Source organism: Tursiops truncatus, chromosome 2 (assembly GCF_011762595.2).
Source record: "Tursiops truncatus isolate mTurTru1 chromosome 2, mTurTru1.mat.Y, whole genome shotgun sequence".
In the NCBI taxonomy this organism is placed as follows: domain Eukaryota; kingdom Metazoa; phylum Chordata; class Mammalia; order Artiodactyla; family Delphinidae; genus Tursiops; species Tursiops truncatus.
The window spans coordinates 139035067-139058643 of record NC_047035.1 but is presented as its reverse complement, the minus strand read 5'-3'; the positions used below and the strand labels follow the sequence as shown (position 1 = coordinate 139058643).

General features: G+C 46.2%; 1 protein-coding gene and 1 pseudogene across 6 annotated transcripts in view; one reads left to right on the top strand and one right to left on the bottom strand.

The window, feature by feature from the left end:
• Positions 1-18386, top strand: part of AP3S2 (adaptor related protein complex 3 subunit sigma 2) — a 62997-nt gene extending 44611 nt beyond the window's left edge. For 3 of the 6 annotated variants that reach the window (XM_004312926.4, XM_073801410.1, XM_073801413.1), the window contains 2 exons: positions 11959-12066; positions 13679-18386. In XM_004312926.4, the coding sequence (XP_004312974.1) occupies positions 11959-12066; positions 13679-13807 (237 nt within the window). In that variant the 3' untranslated portion in view covers positions 13808-18386. Of the gene's footprint in view, positions 1-2003; positions 2323-7663; positions 7809-11958; positions 12068-13678 lie in introns of those variants that run through there. The other 3 variants (XR_012330286.1, XM_073801412.1, XM_073801411.1) reach the window with 3 other exon arrangements.
• A 1573-nt stretch (positions 18387-19959) lies between these two features.
• On the bottom strand, positions 19960-20294 carry LOC117311142 (large ribosomal subunit protein P1 pseudogene; annotated as a pseudogene).
• Between the last annotated feature and the right edge of the window lie 3283 nt (positions 20295-23577).

The window sequence follows — 23577 nt, the reverse complement described above, 5'->3', positions numbered from 1 at the left end:
AGCAGATTCTTAACCACTGCACCACCAGGGAATTCCCTGAAGAATAGTTAATGAGTTACTGAGTGATTTGCCATTTCCCTTGCCTGGATAGCTTCTCTTCCATTTACTGGTTAGTTTAAGGCCCAGCCTTGTCTAAAATTCCACAGCATTTTGTACTTGGGTCACAGTCTTCCTTTTATTATAGTTAATTCCATGCATGTTTTATCTTCCCTCCTTGACTAAGCCCTTTGAGGCCAGGGTCCAAATCTTATCTTCATTTCTTCCTTCCGGCTTTAACATTCTGTGATGTTAAGCATATTTAAAGACAGATATTGATGGGACTTTGCTGGTAGTCCAGTGGTTATGATTCAGCACTTCCAGTGCAGGGGTCACGGGTTCTGTCCCTGGTCAGGGAGCTAAAATCCACATGCCGTGCTGCGCGGCCAAGGAAATATTAAAAAAAATAAAAATAAAATAAAAATAGACATTGTTACAGATCACATTCTTTTAGTGAAAATGAGTGAATACTTGAACGTAATACATTATCTTGTTTGTGGGGGTACAGTGGGCTCACATATACATACTTAGTATATACAGATTCATCTCTAACCATTTGGCAAGAAGAAAGAGAATTAAATTCTAAATACAGAATGATTCTGTCCACAATTCTACTCCCTTAGTCTGTGCCTGGAATGAGTGTGAGAGGGAAGATTTGAATCCGCTCTTCTTTGCCTCTCCTCTCATGTGCCTGTCATGTGCCTCCCATGAGCATCTTACTGTGTTTAGAGTGATTTTAATTCTTAAAGATACAATACAGATTTTCAATCTGTGTGGTCCCTAAACAACAAGCCAGCCACTTTACCTAGTACTTAACTGAGGACAAGAAAAAGTAATCAAGAGGAAAGACTAGCCAGGTTGGACTGCATTGGTGATTTAAGGGATTTTGGCTATGCATAGTTTCCATCTTACTTGGTGACTTTAGAACTTAAACCTTATATAAGATGAGATTCCACTATTTTCTCATTTTTTCATTGTGTGATCATGTGAGTGAAAGAGAAAGACAGAAAATCAAGGGCTAGGGATTGGGTCTTATGGAATTTCATGACAAGACATCTGGAGAAAACTGTGGAAAACGTCTAGTCTAAAAACCAAGGAAGGTCATGAAAGTGGTTCAGGAGACACTAATAGCAAGGAAAAGAGAAAAACAGAACTTTACAAAGCAGATTGCTTTCTTTGCCTGCTCTCTTTACTTTAGCAGAGCATACCAGGTTTCTGGAAGGCATTTTTATGCCCTCTTCCCCTTTTCATTTCTTTCTAAAATGGGTAATATGGGAACTAGAGACTTACTTTGGAAAAAATGACTCTCAGATGATTTTCTCTTCCCCTATCAGTACTGAGTCCACTTGGAGCATCCTCCTATCCTTTGGCCTATTAATAGCCACCACACCCTCTAGCATAGACAAAGAGATGATGCATACCCCATCCCACCAAGAATCTCTTCCCTCCTTACTCTCTGGAGGCCTTTCCTCGGAACTGATGAAACCAACCAAGCTTTTTGACTTGGGGTAGAAAAAGTTATTAGCACTTAGATTTTATATAGTAGACTAGATATTTTATTAGTGATTAACAGTTCTTTTTTAAAACTTGAATGTTGCAATATTGACATCCTCCTGTTCCAGTACAAGCACTGTGACCATGCTCTTTTGTATTTGATGAGCATTTTATTGTCGTCTCTGTGGTAATAGTTGTTTTTTTTTTTTTTTTTTTTTTTGCGGTATGTGGGCCTCTCACTGCTGTGGCCTCTCCCGCTGCAGAGCGCAGGCTCAGCGGCCATGGCTCACGGGCCCAGCAGCTCCGCGGCATGTGGGATCTTCCCGGACCGGGGCACGAACCTGTGTCCCCTGCATCGGCAGGCGGACTCTCAACCACTGCGCCACAAGGGAAGCCCCGTAATAGTTGTTTTAAGAAAGATATGAGGGACTTCCCTGGTGGTGCAGTGGTTAAGAATCTGCCTGCCAATGCAGGGGACACGGGTTCAAGCCCTGGTCCGGGAAGATCCCACATGCTACGGAGCAGTGAAGCCCATGTGCCACAACTACTGAGCCTGCACTCTAGAGCCACCAGCCGCAACTACTGAGCCCGTGCGCCACAACTGCTGAAGCCCGCGTGCCTAGAGTCTGCTCTGCAACAAGAGAAGCCACCACAATGAGAAGCCCGCACACTGCAACCAAGAGTAGCCCCCACTCGCCACAACTAGAAAAAAAAAAAAAAGCCCGTGCACAGCAATGAAGACCCAACGCAGCCAAATAAAAATAAAAAATAAAAATAATAAAAATAAAAAAAGATATGAGAGTATGGATACGAAGTGGGGATGTGAGCCCTTGTCTTGTGTGATACAGCAGGCTTTCATCCTCCAATGCAGAATACCTGGAGAGGGATTGATCTAGTTTAGAGATTTCTGTGGATATGATTGAGCTTGGAGTGTGGTGAGTGTTGACATGTCACTATCCTTTCTGCCCGTGGAGTTCCACTAGATGGGTTCCTGCCATCCCAATATAGAACTGCATTTTACTATAGAAACAGTATTATTCATGGTACTTAGTTGTAGATGCAGGGGTGCTTTATGGTATCACATTCTAGGTAACATGGATTTGAGTCAGCTTTTGTGTCCTGCTTGCATGAGAACCTTATTTATTATAAATATAGAAAAATACACTGTAACTTTAATATTTAAAAATAAACTTTTGGAACATAGCCAGCAATGTCTGGAGACTGTATTTTTACTGGAGGAAAAAGAGTGATGTTTGTTATCTTCAGGCTCCAGGTCAGTTTGCTTTTAGTGATTGCTGGAGGACAGAGGGAACGAAAAGTGCCCAGTGAACTGAGAAGCTATCTTGAGACTGAAAGACAAGACAGGCAGCTCTATATAATCGATGGATCAGTTTATTATAGGGTAATTCACTCACAGGGTGGGATCAGGCAGTGATCTGGAAGCATTTGCAGCTACACTCCACACTGCCGAGGGGCCCTTGGGACAGTTTCATAGTTAACTTAGTGTAGGGGGGTATGTGCTTGGAAATGGGACATGCATTCCTAAGTCAAGATTTATGAATGGGTTACTGGTCTCATGGGTAACCAGGTATATGTCAGCAAAGGTCTTCATCGTTGTTTGGGAACTAACAGAGCATAGAGGCCACCTGGTCAGAATGATTATTAAACAATATCTATTACATACCAATCCCGTGACAACAGAGAAGTGATTACTGCACAGTACAGTCCCGGGTAGGATCAGCAGAAGGACAGGAGGAACTGTATGTGCCCAAGATGGCATCAGTTATGCTAACAGCCATAGACAGTGATGGCTTCTGTTGACCTGGGATTGGATTCAGAACTTTTTTATCTTCAGTGAGAAACATAACCAAGGATGAACTTTTGAAGATCCTGGAATCCTCTATTCTTGGACAGGTTTGTTGAAACTGACTTGTCTCCACCCCCTGTAGTTCCAGAGCTGTGTCCCTAAGGAGCACCTCTGTCCTTGAAGTGACACTTTTATTTTCCCTTTTAGACTGTATCAATCCTGACACGAAACGAGCAAGCTCATTTTAACCCACTTTTATCTGTGGAGGTTAACTCTTGTGTACCAGGCAGTTAGAGTGTTCTTCTCAGTGCCAGAATGGGAAGCCAGGCCAACTCAAAAGGCCTGTGTCTCCTCAAAATCAGAACTTGTGAACCAGATGAGCCTCTTTCATCCATGCAGCCAGATTTATGAAGTACCGCTGTTACGAAGCACAGTGCTTGGCACTGGAGACCCAGAGAAGAATATGACATAGATTTTGCCTTCAAGGAAAATCATGGTGGAGGAGAAGAACAGACAAGTGAAAAATATGACAGTGCACTGAATTGAGTGCCTCAGGAGAGATGCATACTAGGCACAGCAGTATCACTGAGAAGAGGGTGATTATCTTAGCCTAGAGAGGTCCTTAGTCTTTCTTGAATTTACTCGGCCCAAGTCTTAAGTATTCATCACCTCAAATCTTGGAAGAATGGTTTTGCAGTCTCTGATTTTTACAGAACTGCTTAACAGGATCAGCATGAAGAATGGTAGAAGGTAGTGAGGGTTAGTATTAGCAATTCTCAGCAGAGTCATCAGCATTACAAGCCCTTGTTCAATTAGAGAAGTGCTTTCTTTCCATCAGGAAGTCCCAGCAGGTTAAACAGTCATTTAACTCTCTCCTTCGATGCTTCCCAGTGTTATTTTCACCTTTCTGTGCATTTTCACAGTGGAACTGCTTACCAAGCCTTTGTTGGCACAGAACCTCTGATTCAAGCTCTTCAGAACAGGAGAGTCACACCTTCCAGGAGTCCCAAAGCTGTACCTAAGCTCTATTGAATGCTCAGCATGCACCAGATTTATTCTTATTTCATCTGTTAGTAAACTGGGTCACAGGAACACTTCCTGAGGGAGCCCAGGGTACAAACTTATAGGTCTCTATCCTGATCAGGACATTTCATATTGCCTCTAGGGAATGAGATGGGGAAGGTCTCAAACAGTTAGCTTATACTGACAGAAAAGAATACAGGGGCCACATTGGATGCCCAGTGGATCCAGTTATAGAAGCAAGTACCTTCAACAGAGGGAGGATGATGTGACAGCTTCCTGGAAAAGAAAAATGAAGGAGACAGATGTCCAGATGTGTGGGGAGGAGAGAATAGAGTCTCGATAGCAGGTTAGATTGCCTTCAGAGGAATAGACATCTTGACTGGTAATCATTCCTACTTTTTGACTGTTTTGAGGGTTGTTGTTTTTCTCTTTAATTAATTTACTTTTTAAATTTTGGCTGCGCCAGGTCTTAGTTGCGGCATGTGGGATCTTTCTTGTGGCATGCGGACTTCTTAGTTGTGGCATGCATGTGGGATCTAATTCCCCGATCAGGGATCGAATCCAGGCCCCCTGCATTGGGAGTGCAGAGTTTTACCCACTGGACCACCAGGGAAGTCCCTTTAAGGGGTTTTAAGAGACAGAATTATAAATACCAACTTTCACTCATTAAAGTGTGGCCATAAATTTATGTATCTTGATCTTGTAAAACACAGTTTCCAACCAGCATTTTACCTGTTAACATTTCAGATTCATCACCCAAAGTATTTCCTCTGTTGCCTTCCCCTCACATCAAGATAACCTATTTGTTTATTAGGGTTATCTTAATCTTTTTATTCAGATTAAACTCTTCCCTGTTGTGATTACTCTTGGGTCAAATTACCAGGGGATTTGCCAGGAACTAAGAAATCAGTAGCACTTTTGTTTAAACACTTCTGAATGAATTTTGCTAGAGAGCTATGAATTACTATTACTTGATAATTGATATTTGTTCAGTGCACACTGCGTTAAGCTGGGTTTAGGGCTCTTGAGGACCTTTACCTCTTTGCTATCTTCTATTCTTGTGGTTTTTATTGCTACCTACATGACTCAGGTTTCAGATTTCTTTTTCCCCCATATCAGTTGGTTTGTTGGTTTGATCCTTTAACCCTCAGTGTTCTCTGAGGTACTTACCTACATTTCTGCTAGCATCCTTAAGATCAGTCCATCAGTCAGCTCCTGTCATTTAACAGAACCATTCTTTGTGATCTCTTTTTTCTAGGTTGGTTTTTTTTTTTTTTTTTTTTTCAGTACGCGGGCCTGTCACTGTTGTGGTCTCTCCCGTTGCGGAGCACAGGCTCCGGACGCGCAGGCTCAGCGGCCATGGCTCACGGGCCCAGCCGCTCCGCAGCATGTGGGATCCTCCTGGACCGGGGCACGAGCCCGTGTCCTCTGCATCGGCAGGCAGACTCTCAACCACTGCGCCACCAGGGAAGCCCTTTTTTCTAGTTTTTTAAGTACATGAGTTTGGTATTGATTCTTGGCTGCCTTCTCCCCACACTCATGCTTGGCAACCTCCAGCTTTCTCAAGGCCCCTCTATCTCCACTCAAAGAAATATCACCCATCTTACATGGTCCACTTCATAGTCAGTGGAAGGAAGTCTTCACTGACTTGTCAGGTTAACATGGGCAGCTGGTGAACTAATCCCTAGTTGCTCATCCTTTGCTCATTTACACTGCACGAGTCACTGTGCTTACCAAAGGTCAGTTGTGATTGTTTCAGACCTGTTGATGCTAGTTATATTGGTATTGTAAATAAGTAACTTAATTAATAATATACAACTAAACCATGAGTGAGGAAAGAGACTTGTTCTATGAAAACTTAACTTGCTTTGGAAAGGCAAAGTAACTTGCCTTGGAAAGGCAAGTTACTTAAAAAGGGAAATGAAGTTGATTAGGTTTGGACAGGATAACTGTAGGAGACTAGAGGTGGAGGACTCTTAAAATCTAGAAAAATTCTGTGCTTCCTGTTTCACAGGAGTCTGAGTTCTCCCTCTCCTTTAGAGAAACTGGAAATTGTGGATGATACATTATGAGTGAATTTTATACAAGAAAAAAGGCATAGATCTCTCGCTAGCAGAAAAGATCTTTTGGGCTCTACATCAAAAATTTGATGGCTCTCAAGGTAGTGTTTGTAGCAGATGATTATGGGCTTGGACATTGGGGAAGAAGTCACAATAAAAGTCAAAATAACTTATCTTTATTACATGAGTTGTCGGTTTTAAATGCTATCCATTGAGGGTAAGGAAAACAGTGTTATTATTCTGCCTCCCTCTTTTTTTCCCCCGTCTTCCTAATTTTTGGCTAGCTGTAGCTTTCTACATTGTCAAAACATATAGCATGGGCATTCTGTTGTCACTCTAATCCCATTTGTCTTAGTCCTACCATTAAGGGGATTCAGTGCTAACCGCCAGTCTTTCTGCCACGATTTTTCCAGTCACCTCTTGGTTAGCAGAAGTGTTTTCTTCTGTAGATTCCTCAAAAAAGACTCATGGGAACAATATTTCCTATTCTGTTACTCTTGATTGACAGTCACCTAGGTGTAAAATTCTTGGGTTACCCTTTGTCTCCTTGGGAAGTTTTGTAAGTATTGCTCCTTTTTCTGCTAGCATTGAATTTTACCGTTGAAATTTTCAAGATTTTGTCCCTCTTTTAAGTGATTTGATCTTTTTGCCTGGTTGCAGAAATTGAGAAATCTTACCTTCAAAGTCTGTCTTGGCACTGACTGTTCTGGGTCAGTTTTTCCCTGTGATACAATGTGCCCTTTCAAGAACATCTTGAATTATATTTTTACATCATCTTTATGAACTGAGTCTTTACATATTTGTTGTTTCTATGTTACAGTTTTCTTTTATGCATATGTTATATCTCCTTTGCTGTCTTCTGTAACTCATTTTCTCCTTATTCCTTTTAATTCTTTTTTCATTTCATTTTAGTTGCTTTTTAAAAATTTCTCCCCTTTTTGTTCCTCCCTATATTTTCAGCAGTCTCTCCTGCCTTTTCTTCCTTCCAGTTTCATCTTCTTTTCCTTATGTTTTTTCCCTTCCACTTATGTCTTCTCTTCTTCTTGTCTCCCTGCCTCTCCCATAAACTCTTGCACTTCTGCTTTGAGCTCTTGCTTCATAGTTTTTTTTTTTTTCAGTTTTGTAAAGTATTTTATTACATTTTATCTGCTGTATCACAGCATTTTTCTGGTGTGTAGTCTTAGTCTTCCCTTTGGGTTTCCTGTTTCTTTCCTAATTTTTTTCTTGTTTCATCTTTATATAGATCCTGTGCAGATTTCATTTTTATAACTCATCTTTAAATAGGTGAGTTTTTCAGGAACCAGCTATTTGCAGGATGCTTGTTTAGGGGAGGTCCCAAGTCTGTGTTCCAGGCTGGCTGCAGTTGTTCTCATGATTTCAGGTTCCGGGTGAGTTCCTTTACCCTTTATTTCTACCTAGCCAAGAGAGGTGGGTGTCTGCAATTTTTCCACCATGCAAAGGCTATCTTCTCCGCTGCCACAGAGACTGGCTCTGTGAGGCAAATAGAGCTTGTTTGGGTGGTTTCTCATTTAGCCCCAACTCCAGGTCCAAGGAAGTTCCTGTCTTCCAAAAACAAGGAATCTGTTTGGTCCCAGAGGGTGTGTTCTTTACCTACAAAAAGTATATTTTTGCAGATCTTCCTGAGCTCTCCAGCTCCCGTGTCCTCTCTCAGTAGCATCCTTTCTTCTTCTCAAAAGGAAAAGAGCCCTTGCTTGAGCTCCCTGCTTTTGACAGCTTTTACACCTATTGGTGCCTGGGATTGTGGTTATCTCCTTTTTTTTTTAATGTATTTATTTATTTTTTAATTTTTGGCTGTGTTGGGTCTTTGTTGCTGTGCGCAAGCTTTCTCTAGTTGCGGCGAGCGGGGGCTACTCTTCGTTGTAGTGTGCGGACTTCTCATTGTCGTGGCTTCTCTTGTTGCAGAGCACAGGTTCTAGGCGCATGGGCTTCAGCAGTTGTGGCATGCGGGCTCTAGAGCGCAGGCTAAGTAGTTGTGGCACATGGGCTTAGTTGCTCCTCGGCATGTGGGATCTTCCCGGACCAGAGCTCGAACCCATGTCCCCTGCATTGGCAGGCGGATTCTTAACCACTGTGCCACCAGGGAAGCCCTGTGGTTATCTTCTAATTTTGTTGAAAATGGAGTTTGCATTTTTATTTATTTCTCCTTTTTTGCACTTGAAACACATTTTGAATAGCATTTAAAAATTATGACTTCATGATGCAGTGTTCAAATCAAAAGTCTTAACTGACATTATCTATTAACCAACTGCTGGTCCCCATGATATCCTCTGTTAGGCCTTTTACTACACCTTCTCCATAAAGCCTCCACCACCACACTGTCATCCATCTTTTAAGCACCTGAAGCCCACGGAAGATGCTTCACTGAAGATGCTTTTCAGACTTATGAAAAGCCTTTTATTGGGCTTCCCTGGTGGCGCAGTGGTTGAGAGTCGCCTGCTGATGCAGGGGATGCGGGTTTGTGCCCCGGTCCATGAAGATCCCACATGCCACGGAATGGCTAGGCCCGTGAGCCATGGCTGCTGAGCCCGCGCATCCAGAGCCTGTGCTCTGCAACGGGAGAGGCCACAACAGTGAGAGGCCCGCGTACAGCAAAAAAAAAAAAAAAAAACAACCTTTTATTCATTCAACATGCCTACTCCACACTGGGCATTGTTCTAGGCCTTGGGGATAAAGCATGGAAGACTTTCTACTAGACCTTTGACACACCCTGTTCAGATGAAGAGGGTGGAAGACTTAGTTTGGGATTTTGAGGAGGGAGTATGGTGGAAAGGGTAGAACATGAGCTCTGGAGTCAGACAGACCTAGATTCAGTGATCAGTTCTGCTACTAAATATGTGACATTGGGATAGTTTATTGACTTTTCCATGTATCGTTTTACCTCAGATGGATGTTATAAAATTAAAATAAGTTACGTATAAAGTGCTCAGCACATAGTAGATGCTCAACAAGTACTACTTCCCCCATGAAAAAGGGGTTCATTAAACAAAGGGAATAAATACTAGGAGTACTGGTATAGAGACCTATTTTTTAAAATTGTGGTAACATTTACATAACATAAAGTTTACTGTCTTCATTTTTAAATGTACTGTTCAGTAGTGTTAAATGTGTTCACATTTTTGTGCAGCCCATCTCCAGAGCTCTTCATCTTGCAAAACTGAAACTCTATACCCATTAAACAACACTCTCCGTTCCCTCCTCCCCTCAGTCCCTGGCAACCACCGTTCTACTTTCTGCCTCTATGATTTTGACTACTAGGTACCTTATATAAATGGAATTATACTATATTTGTCCTTTTATGTCTGGCTTATTTCACTTAGCATAATATCCTCAAGGTTCATCCATGTTGTAGCATGTTTCAGAATTTTCTGAATAATATTCCATCGCATGTATATTCCACATTTTGTTTATCTGTTCATCCATTGATGGACACTTGGGTTGCTTCCTGCTTTTGGCTATTGTGAATAATGCTGCTATGAAGATAGGTATAAAAATATCTCTTTGAATCCTTCTTTTCAATTCTTTTGGGTATAAACCCAGAAGTAATATGGTAATTCTATTTTTAATTTTTTAAGGAAACACAATACTATTTTTGGAAGCCTATTTCTTGATGGGGAAGTATAAACAGTGTAGTCCCCCAGGGCATAATTTTAAGACCAGTCTTGGTTAACATTTTGTAAATTATCTGTATATGAGAGTTTCACTATTAAATTGCCATTGCATATAGATAATGAAATAGTTCATATTGTGTAAAATTTTAAAACACCTCATGTGAGTGTATATGTAGACATAAAAGTGGTTAATAAGGCTTAATTAATGTAAGCAAACATATTTTATTTGTATTTGAATGTATGCTTTATTACACTCCCTCCTCGAGGTCAGAAGAAATACCCTAGTTACATCTGTTAGTGTATTCCCCTCACTTACTATGGGCAAAATATGGAGAACTGATGTGTCAGAAAACTTCATGTGTCAAAAATACACGTGCACAAACTTGCAGAGATGTCTTTTTTCTTGACTGTCCATAGCCTGTGGAGTATATTGGCCCTCAAATCCTCCATAGTTTAGTCTGGACTTTACGCCAATAGGGTCTCAGCTGAAGACAGTTTTTTCCCCCAGAGATATTTGATCATGTGTGGAGACGTTTTTGTTGTCACAGGTGAAGGAGTGCTACTGGAATCTAGTGCGCAGAGCCAGGGATACTGCTAAACGTGCTGCGATGCACGGGACAGCTCCCCACAATAGAAAACCCTCCAGCCCCAGATGGCAATAGTGCCCAAGTTGAGAGACCTTGCCTTAGACCCAAACTACCTTCTCAGCATCATCCTCAGCCTCTCTTTTGCATAAACCTGACCTTCTAGCCAGACCCAGGTGCTCCTCAGACCATACACCAGCTGAATTGCTTCCTCCAGTGCCTTTCACCTGAAATCCTCCTCCCTGCTTCTCTGATGGCGGACCCAGCTTCAGTTCTCTCACTGTCTCGGTGAAACTGGCTCTGGTCTCTCTAGCCACTGCTCTCTTCCTTCTCTGACCTCCTGTAGGACTATCCCACTAATCTGGCAATTGGTTAACAATACAAAGTGGTACTTGCTCTCTTTCCAACTTAATTGAAAGTGCTTTGAAGGCCATGTCGATAGGACTTGATTTGAAATATGAAGTACCACCCCTTACATACCCCAGTGGGCACCTTGACCCACCTGGGGCTTCCCATGGCAGCTTTCCTGCCACTGTGGGATAGAGTGGTTTAGTTAGCGCAATAGTCGGCTGTCACAGCAGTCTGAGACTCAGCTTTGTTGGGAGAAGTACTAGCTAGATGGAAGGCCCACGTGTGAGCCTCATGACCAAAAAAGTATTCACCCTGAACATGGTTTCTTATCTAAAGCTGGAAGATATGGGATGAGGACGGGTGCCAAGAAACGGGCCTGTTTTGCCTCCAGCAGAGCACAGACTGGAGGATCTTATGAAGCCTGGGGGATAACATATTTCACATGGAAATGTGCGTGGACAGGAATTGTTCTGTCATAGCTGGACTGACTTAATGCCAGTCGGTGTTTATGATGATAACACTAGTAATGAAAGGCATCATTATTTTTTTAGAACCCAATGTGTGCCAGGCACCGGGTAGGTGCTTCACACAGGTTGTCTCCTTCAGCCCTCACCACAATCCTGGAAGGAAGCTGAAGCACTGAAAGGATGATTTGCCCAAGGTCACCCAGCTAATAACAAAGAGCAGAGCTGAAATTTAAACACAGTCTAACTTCAATTGAAGCCTGTGCTCTCAGCCACCACCTTGTGTGTAGCCAGGCCCTTCTGCACTGCTTTTGAAAGAGATTTGTGTCTTGATATGCCGGGATGTGGGGGGGAATCCCCTGTGGTCTCTGAGACATTTGTTGTGAATCAGGTGCCAGTGTCAAGTATGACCACCCTGCTGCTACAAGAAAGCCCACAAGGTTTCCTTTGGGTCCACACTGTCACTCCCACAAAGGGCTCTAACCCTTCTTATTTTTGTTTCCCCTTCAGGTGCACTACATTCTTCAGGAGGTGGTGATGGGTGGGATGGTGTTGGAAACAAACATGAATGAAATTGTGGCTCAGATTGAAGCTCAGAACAGGCTGGAGAAATCCGAGGTGAGATGCAGCTGTAATTTTGCCCTGGCTGGTTAGAGAAGACGTGGGCAGAAGGAGGAATGGCTAATGTGTGGGTTTGGGCTGCTGTGGATCCTTAGCAGGGTTTTCTACTCATCCTCTTTCTTCCTTGAGTCTGTCGAAACTCATTGGTTTGAAGGCCAGCCATGAAGATTAAAAAGGTAAGAAAAAGGCTCAAAGTGTGAATGTAAAAGCCAGGTGGCACGGGAAGGCAAACAGCTTCTGGCTTGGGAGGTTATGGCCAATGTTTGTGGTTTCTAATTCCTCCTTCAAAGCCACGTGTTCCCTGGAGGGACCCAGAATCCCCTTCTCTGATTCCAGTGTGGTTTCTTAAGTTTGTGTGCCTATGAGTGGTCTCCCAGCAGGCACTTCTCGTGGTTTCAGACCTCAGAGTTGCCAATTTCCTTATTTCCAGTTAGCCTTATAAAAAGCTACAGTAGAGTTTGGGCTGAGTTTGAAAATAGCATACCCCAGGTCCACCCCCACATAGTGCTGAGTTCGATACAAATGCTCACAGTAAATTTCCATCCTTTTCCCCTGAGGTCTCTCCGTCACCTTCATCAGCCTTACCAGGGAGTAGAAGTTACAGGCATACACCTTCACACGTGGCAGAACAAGCAGAACAAATTACCTCTTCAATTATCTGAGTGTCTTAAAGAGCTTCATTGCTTTGTGTAACGGAACTTGATCTTGCGAAACCAGGAATGCTTCCTGTGAGGACTGGCAGTCCTGCTGAAGAAGCTTTTCCAGACCACAGCTATTGTGGCAACTATAGTTCTCTTAGAAATGTAGGCTGGGAAGCTTCCAGGAATAGTAAGTGAGTCAGAGGCAAGGGGTTTAGAAACTAGAAGCAATGGAGACTTGCTGGGCGAGGGTGGAATTGGAGTCAGGATCTTGAAAAGTAGTCAAGAAGGACGAAATGGTTTTGAGAACATCCTCGTCGACTTCTCCCCCTCTCCGCACACTGGGGCCGAGCCTGGAGAGTGAGGGCTGACCGCAGGCACCTTTCCTCTCTGTTGCTCCCAGACCTTCTGTGTCTGTGGGTACATTCCACCTCCTACGTGTCCTTCTTCCCGTCTTGTGGCCACATGACATTTCGAAAGCCAGCTCTTGTCCATTCCATGGTATTAGTTGGCAAGCGGTTGTCCTAAGCTGTGACATTCCTTTTCCCTTTAAGAATTTCCCTGTGACTGCACTCCTCTGTAAGAGTCTTCAGTCTCTTGAGGAAAGGGTTTTGTTTAATTTTGTTTCATAAACCTGTTGCTGAACATGACTTGGTTAAACTTCCTTGGTTATTTCAGCAGGCATCTACTGAACACCTACTGTGTGCCAGGCACTGTTGGCACTGGGGCTATAAAACTGCATAAGACACAACCCACCTTTAGGAGTGCAGATTGGGTCCCTGTACTACAGAACCTACTAACCTAAAGATTGTTGTGTTGGCCACCTTTGAGGCATAAGGAGGGAAAAATCAAAATGTGCATTGCATGTGCTCAGTTTGGACATTTTCTAGCCCTCTTTCACTTGTTTTTATTTAAGCCTTAAGCAGATGACACTGAGGGTTTCTCTCATACCCACCTTCTCGTCTCCCCAGGGTGGCCTTTCAGCAGCGCCCGCCCGGGCCGTGTCCGCTGTGAAAAACATCAACCTGCCGGAGATGCCTCGGAATATCAACATTGGTGATCTCAACATCAAAGTCCCAAACCTGTCCCAGTTTGTCTGAGAGTGGAAGATGGCTGAACTGAGTCCTTGGAACCAGCAAAGCTGAGCCAGTTCTGCAGCAAAGCCCGCTCTGCGCCCTAGAGGAGTCCTGCCTCGGGCCGTGGCCCCTGCTGTCCCGAAGTGGGAAGGAGTCCTATGTCCACTGGCAGCCTGTGTGCTTGCTTCTCACATGTGCGGCCTTGCCTGTCTCTTGTACACACAGCCACTGCAGATGTGAGGGGCCCTGGCTTCCTCAGTAGGGGTCAGGTGCCCAAGCCACTCGCCCCCTTTACCTGCCACGTGCAGCCACCCCCAGGGATTGCAGACTGTAGTGAGAGGCCCCCCTGCTCCCAGAACCCCACCACGAGGATGTTCTCTGACGTGAGTCTTCAACTTTAGCACCACGAGGCTCCCTGAGGTCCTGTAGCATTGACTTTCCTGGTGAGGTGCCATAGCTAGAAAAAGGCTGACCCTCTAGATGTGGGGATGTGGTGAGTGGCAAACAAGAGCAGGATGTTATGAGATCCAGAGTTGCCTACTGACTCTACTAGAGTTGGCACACCCAGAATCCTTTTGTATAGCCACGCTATCTCATCACCACCTCCTGCAGCATACACTCCCCACTGCCACAGTCCTGGCCCTGCTCTCCCAGGTGTTTATGTGCAGGACACGATCCAAATCATAAGCCTGTTGTTTGCCTGCCCCCCACATTTCTGCCAATAGGGAGGGCACCCCCCCACAGCCAGAGGGGTCCCCCTCAAAGGGGAGGGGCCCTGTGTCTGTAGAAAGCAAAGCTGACAACATGTGGAACATCTAAGAATTATGACTCTTCCAGGTTTAAAATACATTCTCAAAAAAAAAAAAAATACATTCTCCTTCCGAGTAGCAGACGGGTCAGTTGCTGTGTTATGAATGATGAGTCTTCTTTGTACAGGAAACCTGCTGCTGTCTACACCAGCTTCTGGAGCATGAGAGCCTGAGCTGGGGTCATGTGTTCTGGACCTGGCACAGGGGAAGGCTGGGGACACGGGCATCCTGCTGGCTGAAACCGGTGGCAGTGCAGCATCTTCTCCCCAGTGTGCGAGGGGTCCCTGCCTGTGCTCACTCTGGGCACGCCCTGTTCCCCTCAGATGACAGTCCCCTAGAGCTAGCTGTGGAAACCTGTAAATGTTTACATTCGGTAAGAGCCTTTCTTCCTGTGGTTAACTTAAGAGCTGAAGCTGCTCCTTGAAGTAGTGCCTCTTACTCCTGTGCTGCCTTGGGGCCAGGTCTCGGGTATGATGTTGAGCTGCCTTGAGATTAGGGAGCTCGCCGCACCATCATGGTAAAGTCTCCCGGCGTGGGGACTTTTCGTGCCTGCCGGCCAGTGGCCCAAACTGTTTCCTCAGGCCTCCTGATGCTGTCGCAGAGCCCATCTGAGATGGTGCCCGGCAGGACCATGGTCAGGACCACATCTTTTCCCACTTTGAATAATGCTTCCTGTGCTTGGTGCCTTTTGCTCCCTGTAGTCTCTTAACCTCAGTCTTTTGGAACATCTCTGATAACCTCAGAGATGGGCAGTATTGATCAGAATGTAGGCCCTCTTATGTTGGAAGAGGGAAATGTAGGTTTATATATCTGTCTGATGTTAAAATCTCTGATATTCTTTTAAAGAGTTTAATTTTTATTTTTAACAGACATTTCAGTATATTCACATCCCTCTCACATTTGCTGAAAGTGATATAGGGAACAAAGAAGGAAAATGATATTTATTTTGCACCTCCTGTAAGGTGGCATGAGCGAGATCCTTCCACAATCCTTACAACAGACACTATCATCTCCATTTTGCAAGTCAAGAAAGTAAGACTCAGAGAGGTCAAGTAACCTGCTTTAGGTCACAAGGGCTAAGAATTGAGACTGTCTGTTTGCCTAAATCCACAGTTCATTTTTTTTCACTGCTCAAGATGGCTTCTCCCAATATTATTTTCTTTCTTATGGATAAGGAAACCTCAAAAAGTATAGGTAGCTTCTCAGAAACTGTGATTAAAAACTGGCTTGGTAGCCAGTGAGAGCATCAAAGAGTGTGAGCTGGGGGGGTCCTCCACATGCCTCCATTGAACTGGTTAGGAAGCAGAAGCCCAAAGTGTTTAGTGTTGTGTCCAGGGTCACAGAGCTAGAACCAAGTCAGTTTTCTTTTTTCTTTTTTTAAACTTTTTATTGGAGTAGAGTTGATTTACAATGTTGTGTTAGTTTCAGGTGTGCAGCAAAGTGAATCAGTTATACGTATACATATCAAGTCGTTTTTCTTGAGTTTGTTTCATGGCTTATCGCATTGCTGCCACATGTTCTGGATTTCCTGGAATAGTCTTTGAATGTTTTGCCTGCCAGAAACCAGTGATTCCCAAAAGCCACTGACCGGTCCTAGAGACTCCAGCAGTGGGCATCGCAACATCATCCCTCATACTGCTTCTAAAAATGACATAAAACTTGAGCCTGGTCTTTTGTTTGGAACACTTGATCCCTTTGGATGAGCCACAGTAATTGTTCATTAACTACTTGAGGTTGCCTGCAAATCCAGGTACCTTTCTTGCTTGTTATCAGCAAAGCCATAAACGTTTTTGAAAAATAAGAGGAAATCCTCATTGGCCTTTTTTTGGAGAAGGATACAAATACTGCTGCTGAGAGATGTTGGTTATGAAAATAGGGACCAGGTTTGAATTTGGGAGCCCTTGGCCCTGGATGGTTTACAATGAGGATTTCCTGAAGTGGTACAGAATACTGGGTTTTCAGTGTTCACTGCCACTGACAAAAATCTAATATTCCTCCATTCTGCAATTTCTCAGTGCCTGGTAGATGCTAGGCTCAGTTCTGGGCACTGAAGGTTGCGAGCAGTGAGGCCCTGCCTCCTGCAGCTGTCTCTGCTGTGCATCTCTGAGTGCTCAGGTTGCATCTGACTGGCAGCCTGAATTTGTGGAGGCTAGAGTCAGTGACTTTGTGTTTTATGGAATATTTAAAGGACAGTAACCCATTTCCCAACCCCAGCTGACCCCATCATGCTCTGCTGTCTGTGCTCCAAACAGCCTGTCTTCAAGCTGCTAGAACAAAAATACCATAGACTGGGTGGCTTAAATAACAAACATTTCTCACAGTTCTGCAGGCTGGTCAAGATGAAGGTGCCAGCAGATTTGGTGCCTAGTGTGGGCCTACTTCCTGTTTCACAGAGGGCCATATTCTTGCTCTGTCCAGAAATAATGAAGAGAAAGCTCTGGGCTCTTCATCCCCTTATAAGGGTGCCAATCCCACCATGGGGTCTCCACCCCTGTGACCTCAGCCAAACCTAATTACCTCTCAAAGGCCCCATCTCCAAATACCATCACATTGGGGATTGGATGTCAACATATGAATTTGGGAGAGGACACAAACATTCAGTCCATGTGTACCCACCTTTCTGCACAGATCATGGCCCTGTGCTTGTCACATTAAGGATTAAGTCAGCTATCTTGAGTGTTCTCAAGTCCCTGTTATTCAGGCCTCTGCCACTTACAGAGCCAGCCTTTCCTCCCCACCACCTCCACCTCCATGGAGCCAACCTAGGGAAGACCTCTCGGGCCCCAGCTTTACCAGGAAAGAAACCAGGGAAGTATGGCTGAAACCAGGCTGCCGGCCAAGTCCTGTCTCGTGGACCAGTCTTTAGTAGGGGATTAAATCCTTAGTGTGGGCCATGGGTTTCCAAATAGGATACAGCTGTGATCAGTGCCTGACGATAAAGGTCAAGAGAGAGTGTGATGGCCATGACAAGAGCCAGTGAGGTAGGGGAGTCACCTGGGGTGGGGTGGGGGTGTCGGCTCCTAGCAAATATCCTAGTCTTCAGCTTCCCGAGTCTCCTGTCCTACCCATCTCCTTGTGGTCATCGTGAGCCTGGTGTCCACATACCTGTGTGTACACGTGGCCAGTGCCTGCAGGTGGACAAATGGCTGATCTCATGGTTAAGATGTTGCCCACTAGGGAGCACTGGAGGATGCTACATCTGCGATGTCTGGCAGCAGTTGGCAGAGAGACAAACAGGCCTCCTATAAGGCAGTAGCTCCATGGAAATGATTAATCTTTTCCAGAAGACTGTCCAAGTTCTTTCCTATTTCAATGAATTAATGTTTTGAAAAGGAAATTCACGTGGTTCAAAATTTAAGGTGACAAAAGGCTGTTCAGCCAGACTCTCACCCTGTTCCCCCAAACCACGGAGCACCCACCCCCATCCCTGGAAGCAACGAGTGTTTCCAATTTAAAAGATTAAGAAACAAAGCCCCTGGATTTTCATTACTGAAACTGAGTGTACTTTCCTCAAAGAGTTCTGTTCCATTTGACCTTGGTTGACCTCAGCCCACTACAATCCTGCCATCCTCTGTAGAGGGAGAGGCCTCCCAGACCACCCCATCCTTGCTCTGCCTCTCCATTTTCCATGGCACTCTGATGTCCTGTGTGTTTGAGTTGTAGTTTTTATCTCCCCCACTAGGACGTACGCCCCTCAAAGGCAGGGATTTGTCTCTCCTGTTCAGTGCTGTGTCCCAGCTGCTATGACCAGTGCCTGGTATGTACTTCTCAATAAATAACTATTGAATGAGTGACTACTTGAGACAAATGGTAACTCATTCTAACAGCAACTTGTAGCTTATGCTCTCCAGGGCCCCGTGCTCAGTCAGCATTTGGGAAAAGAACCTGGATAATGGCATTGGGAACAGCCTATATAGAGGGACCAGGTGATGGCCTGTGGAGGATGAGGGAGAGGAGAAAGGCAAAGCTGGTGACAGTGGAGCCCACATGACCAGAGGACCAGCGAGGGAGAAAGACCAGAGTTTGGATGTGGACATGTGACACTGGAGTTGCCTGAGAGTATCTGGGGCAGATGTCCATCAGCCAGCTGGGAACCTGGGAGTGGGCAGAGAGGAAATGAACGTCCAGCCCAGAGAGATGGTGGTTGAAGCCATGTGGGCGAGCGATGTGGCCAAGAGGACTCAGCCTGTGGGCAGAGAAAGGGAGATGAGAGTCTAGACAGAGGAGCAACTTTAAGTCGATGGAGGACTTTCAGTGGGAAGGGCCCCTGCTGAGACGCCAAGGGGTGGGACTTAGAAGAGATGACCTTTCTTGGTCTTGCCATTGACCCTCCACCCCAAGCCCTCTAAGTGAGGCAGCGAAATGAGGGAACTTGGAAGGGGTGGCTCTAGCCTAGTGGTGGGTGGGTCTCACCCACAAGGTGGTTGTATAAGAGTGTGCGTCACAAGCTAGCTCTGTGACGTACAGAGCCTTCGGAAGGTCAGTGACCACATCCATAAAGGGGTACCAATAACTCCTGCCTTAGGGGGCTGTTTGAGGGTTAACTGAGAATTGATGAAGACCACAAAGGACTCCATAAACACTGGCTGCTGTCATCATTGGGATTTTTGCAGAGGAAATGGGAGCTGAAGTAGATGCAATTAGCTGGGAGAGGTTTGGTGGTGCTGGGAAGGAGAGATGGACGTCTGCAGTGCTCAAGTCCTGGCAGAAGACCTCAAAGGTGGGGCTGCAGAGGGATGATGGGGACAGTGGATACTGGCCTGGCCCCACCAGTGGCCCATATCTATAGGCCGCCAGTGGATAAAGCTGTAGGGGAAGTGGTGGAATCTCTGGAAAGTGAAGCTTCCCTTACAGTGAGGAGGTTGAAGACATAGAAGAGCGAGCTTGGGATTGGTAGGACCAGAAGGGTGGGGGACAGAGCCTGGAATTCCCTTCCCCCAACATCAGGGGGAAACGGAGAGGTCCCAAAGACACAGTGGGAGGAGTCAGCATTTGGCCAGGACGGGGGTGAGGGCCTCTGGCCAAGCAGGCCTGGCCGAGGGTTGGGTTCCTATAGGGACTCCACGCTTCCTGTGAGAAATGGGATCTTTAGGCTTTCTCAAGAGCAAACCTTACATTTTTTTTCAACTCTGAGATCAGCCTGGCCTGAGAGTGCTTGGGTATAGGGGTGCCCTCCCCTCCCACCTAGGATTGGACCACACTTGCAAGAGGGCAGGTTGGGGGTTATTTTCTGTATTGGTGATGATGAATGCCCTTTACAAACCCATGGGATAAAGGCACAGCTGAAATGACAGAAAGGAGGAGGTACAGGTAAATATTCATTTATTATTTTAAGAGTTCAGCTATTGAACATGTTACAAAAGAGGTTCAGTCAAAAAGCCCAAAGCCCATGTCATCATCAGACTCCTCAGACTCTTCTTTCTTCGCTGCCACTGTCTTCTCAGCTGGGGCAGCAGTGGTGGAGGTGGCAGGACCTCCTGCTGGTGCCGCCCCAGCTGACAGGCAGGCCCACCAGCCCCTTCCTTGCAGATGAGGCACCCGATGTCGACATTGGCCAGAGCCTTTGCAAACAATCCTGGCCAGAAAAGGTCAGCATTTACAGCAGCTGTTTAATGAGGGCATTGATCCTCCGTGACCATCACCTCATAGTTGTGCAGGATGAGGGCCGAGTAGATGCAGGTGAGCTCCGAGATGGAGGCCATGGTACAAGCGAATGCGCGGCGGGCGTGGTGCTAGTCGCCGGATGAAGTGAGGTCCTCACCCCAGTGCGACCCAAGCTTCCTCAGAGGGACTGAGCACCTTAGCGGCAGCTGAGGAGACGGAGCCAGGTGAATTTTTCAAAGACTGGGATCCACTGACTCCCCAGGCTCAGGTGATATTCAAAATACTTACCAACAGGCTTGTCTCAGGCACCGACAAGTGGAGGTACCAGATGGGCGCTTGGGGGTGTTACTGGTGGTCCATGATGCTTCTGCCACTAGGCCCTACCTCTCCTGTGGTAACAGAGAGGAGAACCCAGGAGGTTGCCACACCTGCAGCTGCTGCAGTTCGCTCCTCTGCTGGCCTGGATGGGGCCCTGTTGATGGCAACTGTGGCTTGGTGAGTCAGTGTGCCCCTTCCCGCTGGGGCCCTGAGGTGGGAGGGGCAAGGAGCCTCCTCGTACCCCACCCCTAGACCCTTCCAAGCTGCAAGTGAAACTGGAGGCCAAGAGACACAAGCCCAGGGCGCGCCCACCGCAGAAGATCACCGTCTTTGCCCTGGGCAGCCTGGCACTGAAGCTTTCCTCCAGCCTCCCAGTTCTGAGTCCTTGGCACTGGGCGCCGTTCCCTTGACCCCTCTCCAAGCCTCCCAGTGGCTCCCCAGCTGGCCGCAGGCCACACGAATCTTACTCTGGCTGGCAGGCCTGAGGTCGCTGCATGCCAAAGATGGCAATACGCACAGCCTGGAAGGTAATCCTTTCTCGCTAGGAAAGTGCTTATCTAACTGAGGCAAGCTAGGATTTGAACTGCTAATTGCTAAGCCAGCTTTTCTGGAACTTCTTTTGTGTGTCTGGGAGGTACAGCTGGTCCATGAGGAGGTGGCTCCCATTCAGATGCTGGACTGTGCACTCTGGGGTGTTTTCTGCTGATATTCCCTCTCGTTTTTTGCTGAGTTTCCCAGCCTCTACCTGCCTCTTCTCCACCAACTGGGGCCTACCTGGGCCCTATGAAGTGCCAACCAACCCACCAGCTGTTTATTGTGCACGATGATGTTACAAGATTGGAAGGAAATCCCTGGATCCAAGGTCTGTGCCAAACAGGCAAGTGATACAGTGATGCTACCTGGCATTGTGCTGTGCCTGGCACAGGTTGGTGGCCCGCAGTGGGCCGTCCTTTCAGGCCTCTCCCTGAGCTGCAGTGCTCAGGGTTACAACCCTTTCCTCTCAGGTCACCCACTCCCAGCTCCAGCCCAGACCTGATGAGCTGCTCTTGGCTCCTGTGGCCCCAGAAAGGCCTCAGACTCCAGGCTGTGCCAGGCCCTGGCCCTGGCCAACCCCTCTGCCTGTCTTCAGGTCTTTCTCACTCGCTCACTTCAGGAGAGTCTCTGCACAAATGTCGCTGTCAGAGGACTTCCCTGCCCTTTCCTGTTTCTCATGGCACTTATCACCTGACGTGATAGTGTTTGTGATGTCAAATTCTGTTCTTTTCACTATTTTTTGCTGCTATTTTGCTGTGCCTAGCACGGTGCCTGACCCACTTTAGCTGTCAGTTAAATAAGTGACTGTTCATGAATGAATGAATGAACACTTCTGCTGTTCCCCTGTCAACATGCATGGAGCTCCACACCTACTCCAGGCTTGAGGGCAGGAAGCCCTGCGGGGTGGGAGTCATGGGGCCTGGCTTCTCAATTCACTGCGTGAGCTTGAGTGAGTCGTTTAGCTGCCTACTTCCAGTTGTAGGAATAGTGTATGAGAACGCACTTATCATAGAGACATAAAGCCCTGAATGGGATATAAACTTGGTTTGAATCCCGGCTCCACCACCTGCTAGCTGTGTGGCCTTGGGCAACATACCTAACCTCTCTGTGCTTCTGTTTCCTCATCTGTGAAATGGGAGTAAAACAGCTTCCTTGAATCAGTCAAGGTTCTTGGTTGCAAACAATAGCACCAACCCAGAAGCTTACTAAAGGGCTATAGGGAAGCTCTCACAGGCTCAACGGAAAGGTGGAAAGCCCAAAACAAAGCTGTCCAGGCCACAAGGAAAAATATTCTCTGAAGCATGCCACCAGCACTGCCAACACTGGACCCCAGGGCCACAGACCCTGCTGGCCTTCCCTGAATAGACTGACTCCTAGGCAGTGCCTCTGATTTGTGAAACTCAGATCCAGGGGCCAGGGCAGCAAGTAGAGGAGGCTGGCCCCAGCATCACACAGTGAGGAGCTTGCCAAGCAGGGAAGAGACGCCTGTCCACCACATCACATGCAGAGGGTTGTCCTGAGGATTAGAGTTAATCCAGAACCTCGAACACAGCTCGTGGGAAACCTGGTGGAATCTGCTGGATTTAGAACACGCGTATCCTATGACTCAGTGATGTCAAACTAGTGTGCGTGTCTGGAAGACGGGGACAAAAATGCTAACAGCACTCTGTGTAATCACCAAAAACTGGGAACAGCCAGATGCCCATCGAGAATGGAACACATGAATAAATAAGTACCCTGGACTACTACACAGCCACAAGAAAGAGCAAACTACGACTATATGTAACAACGTGGATAAATCTAAAACACAACACCAGGCATAAGAAGCCAGGCAGAAAACCATGTAGGTTGTATGGTTTCATTTATTTGCACTTCAAACACAGGCAAAGTGAATGCATGATTTTAGAAGCTGGGATAGTGGGTGTCCTAGAACGACAGAGAAGAAGGGGCAGGAGTGGGGCTCCTTGTGCTGAGAAAGCTCACTTTCTTGATCTGGGTGCTAGTTTCACAGTGTGTCCACTTTGTGAACCTTCATTGAGTTCTTCATTTATGATTTTGTATTTTTCTCTAGGCTTGTTATACTTCAATTAAAAAAATCACATACGGGGCTTCCCTGGTGGCGCAGTGGTTGAGAGTCCGCCTGCTGATGCAGGGGACACGGGTTCGTGCTCCGGTCCGGGAAGATCCCACATGCCACGGAGCGGCTGGGCCCGTAAGCCATGGCCGCTGAGCCTGCGTGTCCGGAGTCTGTGCTCCGCAACGGGAGAGGCCACAACAGTGAGAGGCCCGCATACCGCAAAAAATAATAATAATAATAATACGGGTTTAAGAAAAAAAGAAAGAAAGAAAGAATTTGTCTCTGGGAAGCACTGGGGATAGTGCCTATGGTATGAGATGAATAAATGTTAGGTCATTGTTGTTACCATCGTCCTTGTCACTGGTTGGTCTCTCTCCCACCCCACACACCCCATCCTCACACACTGTCCTCCCAGGCTGGAAGAGACCCCTGTGTTCTCAACCCTCAAATGC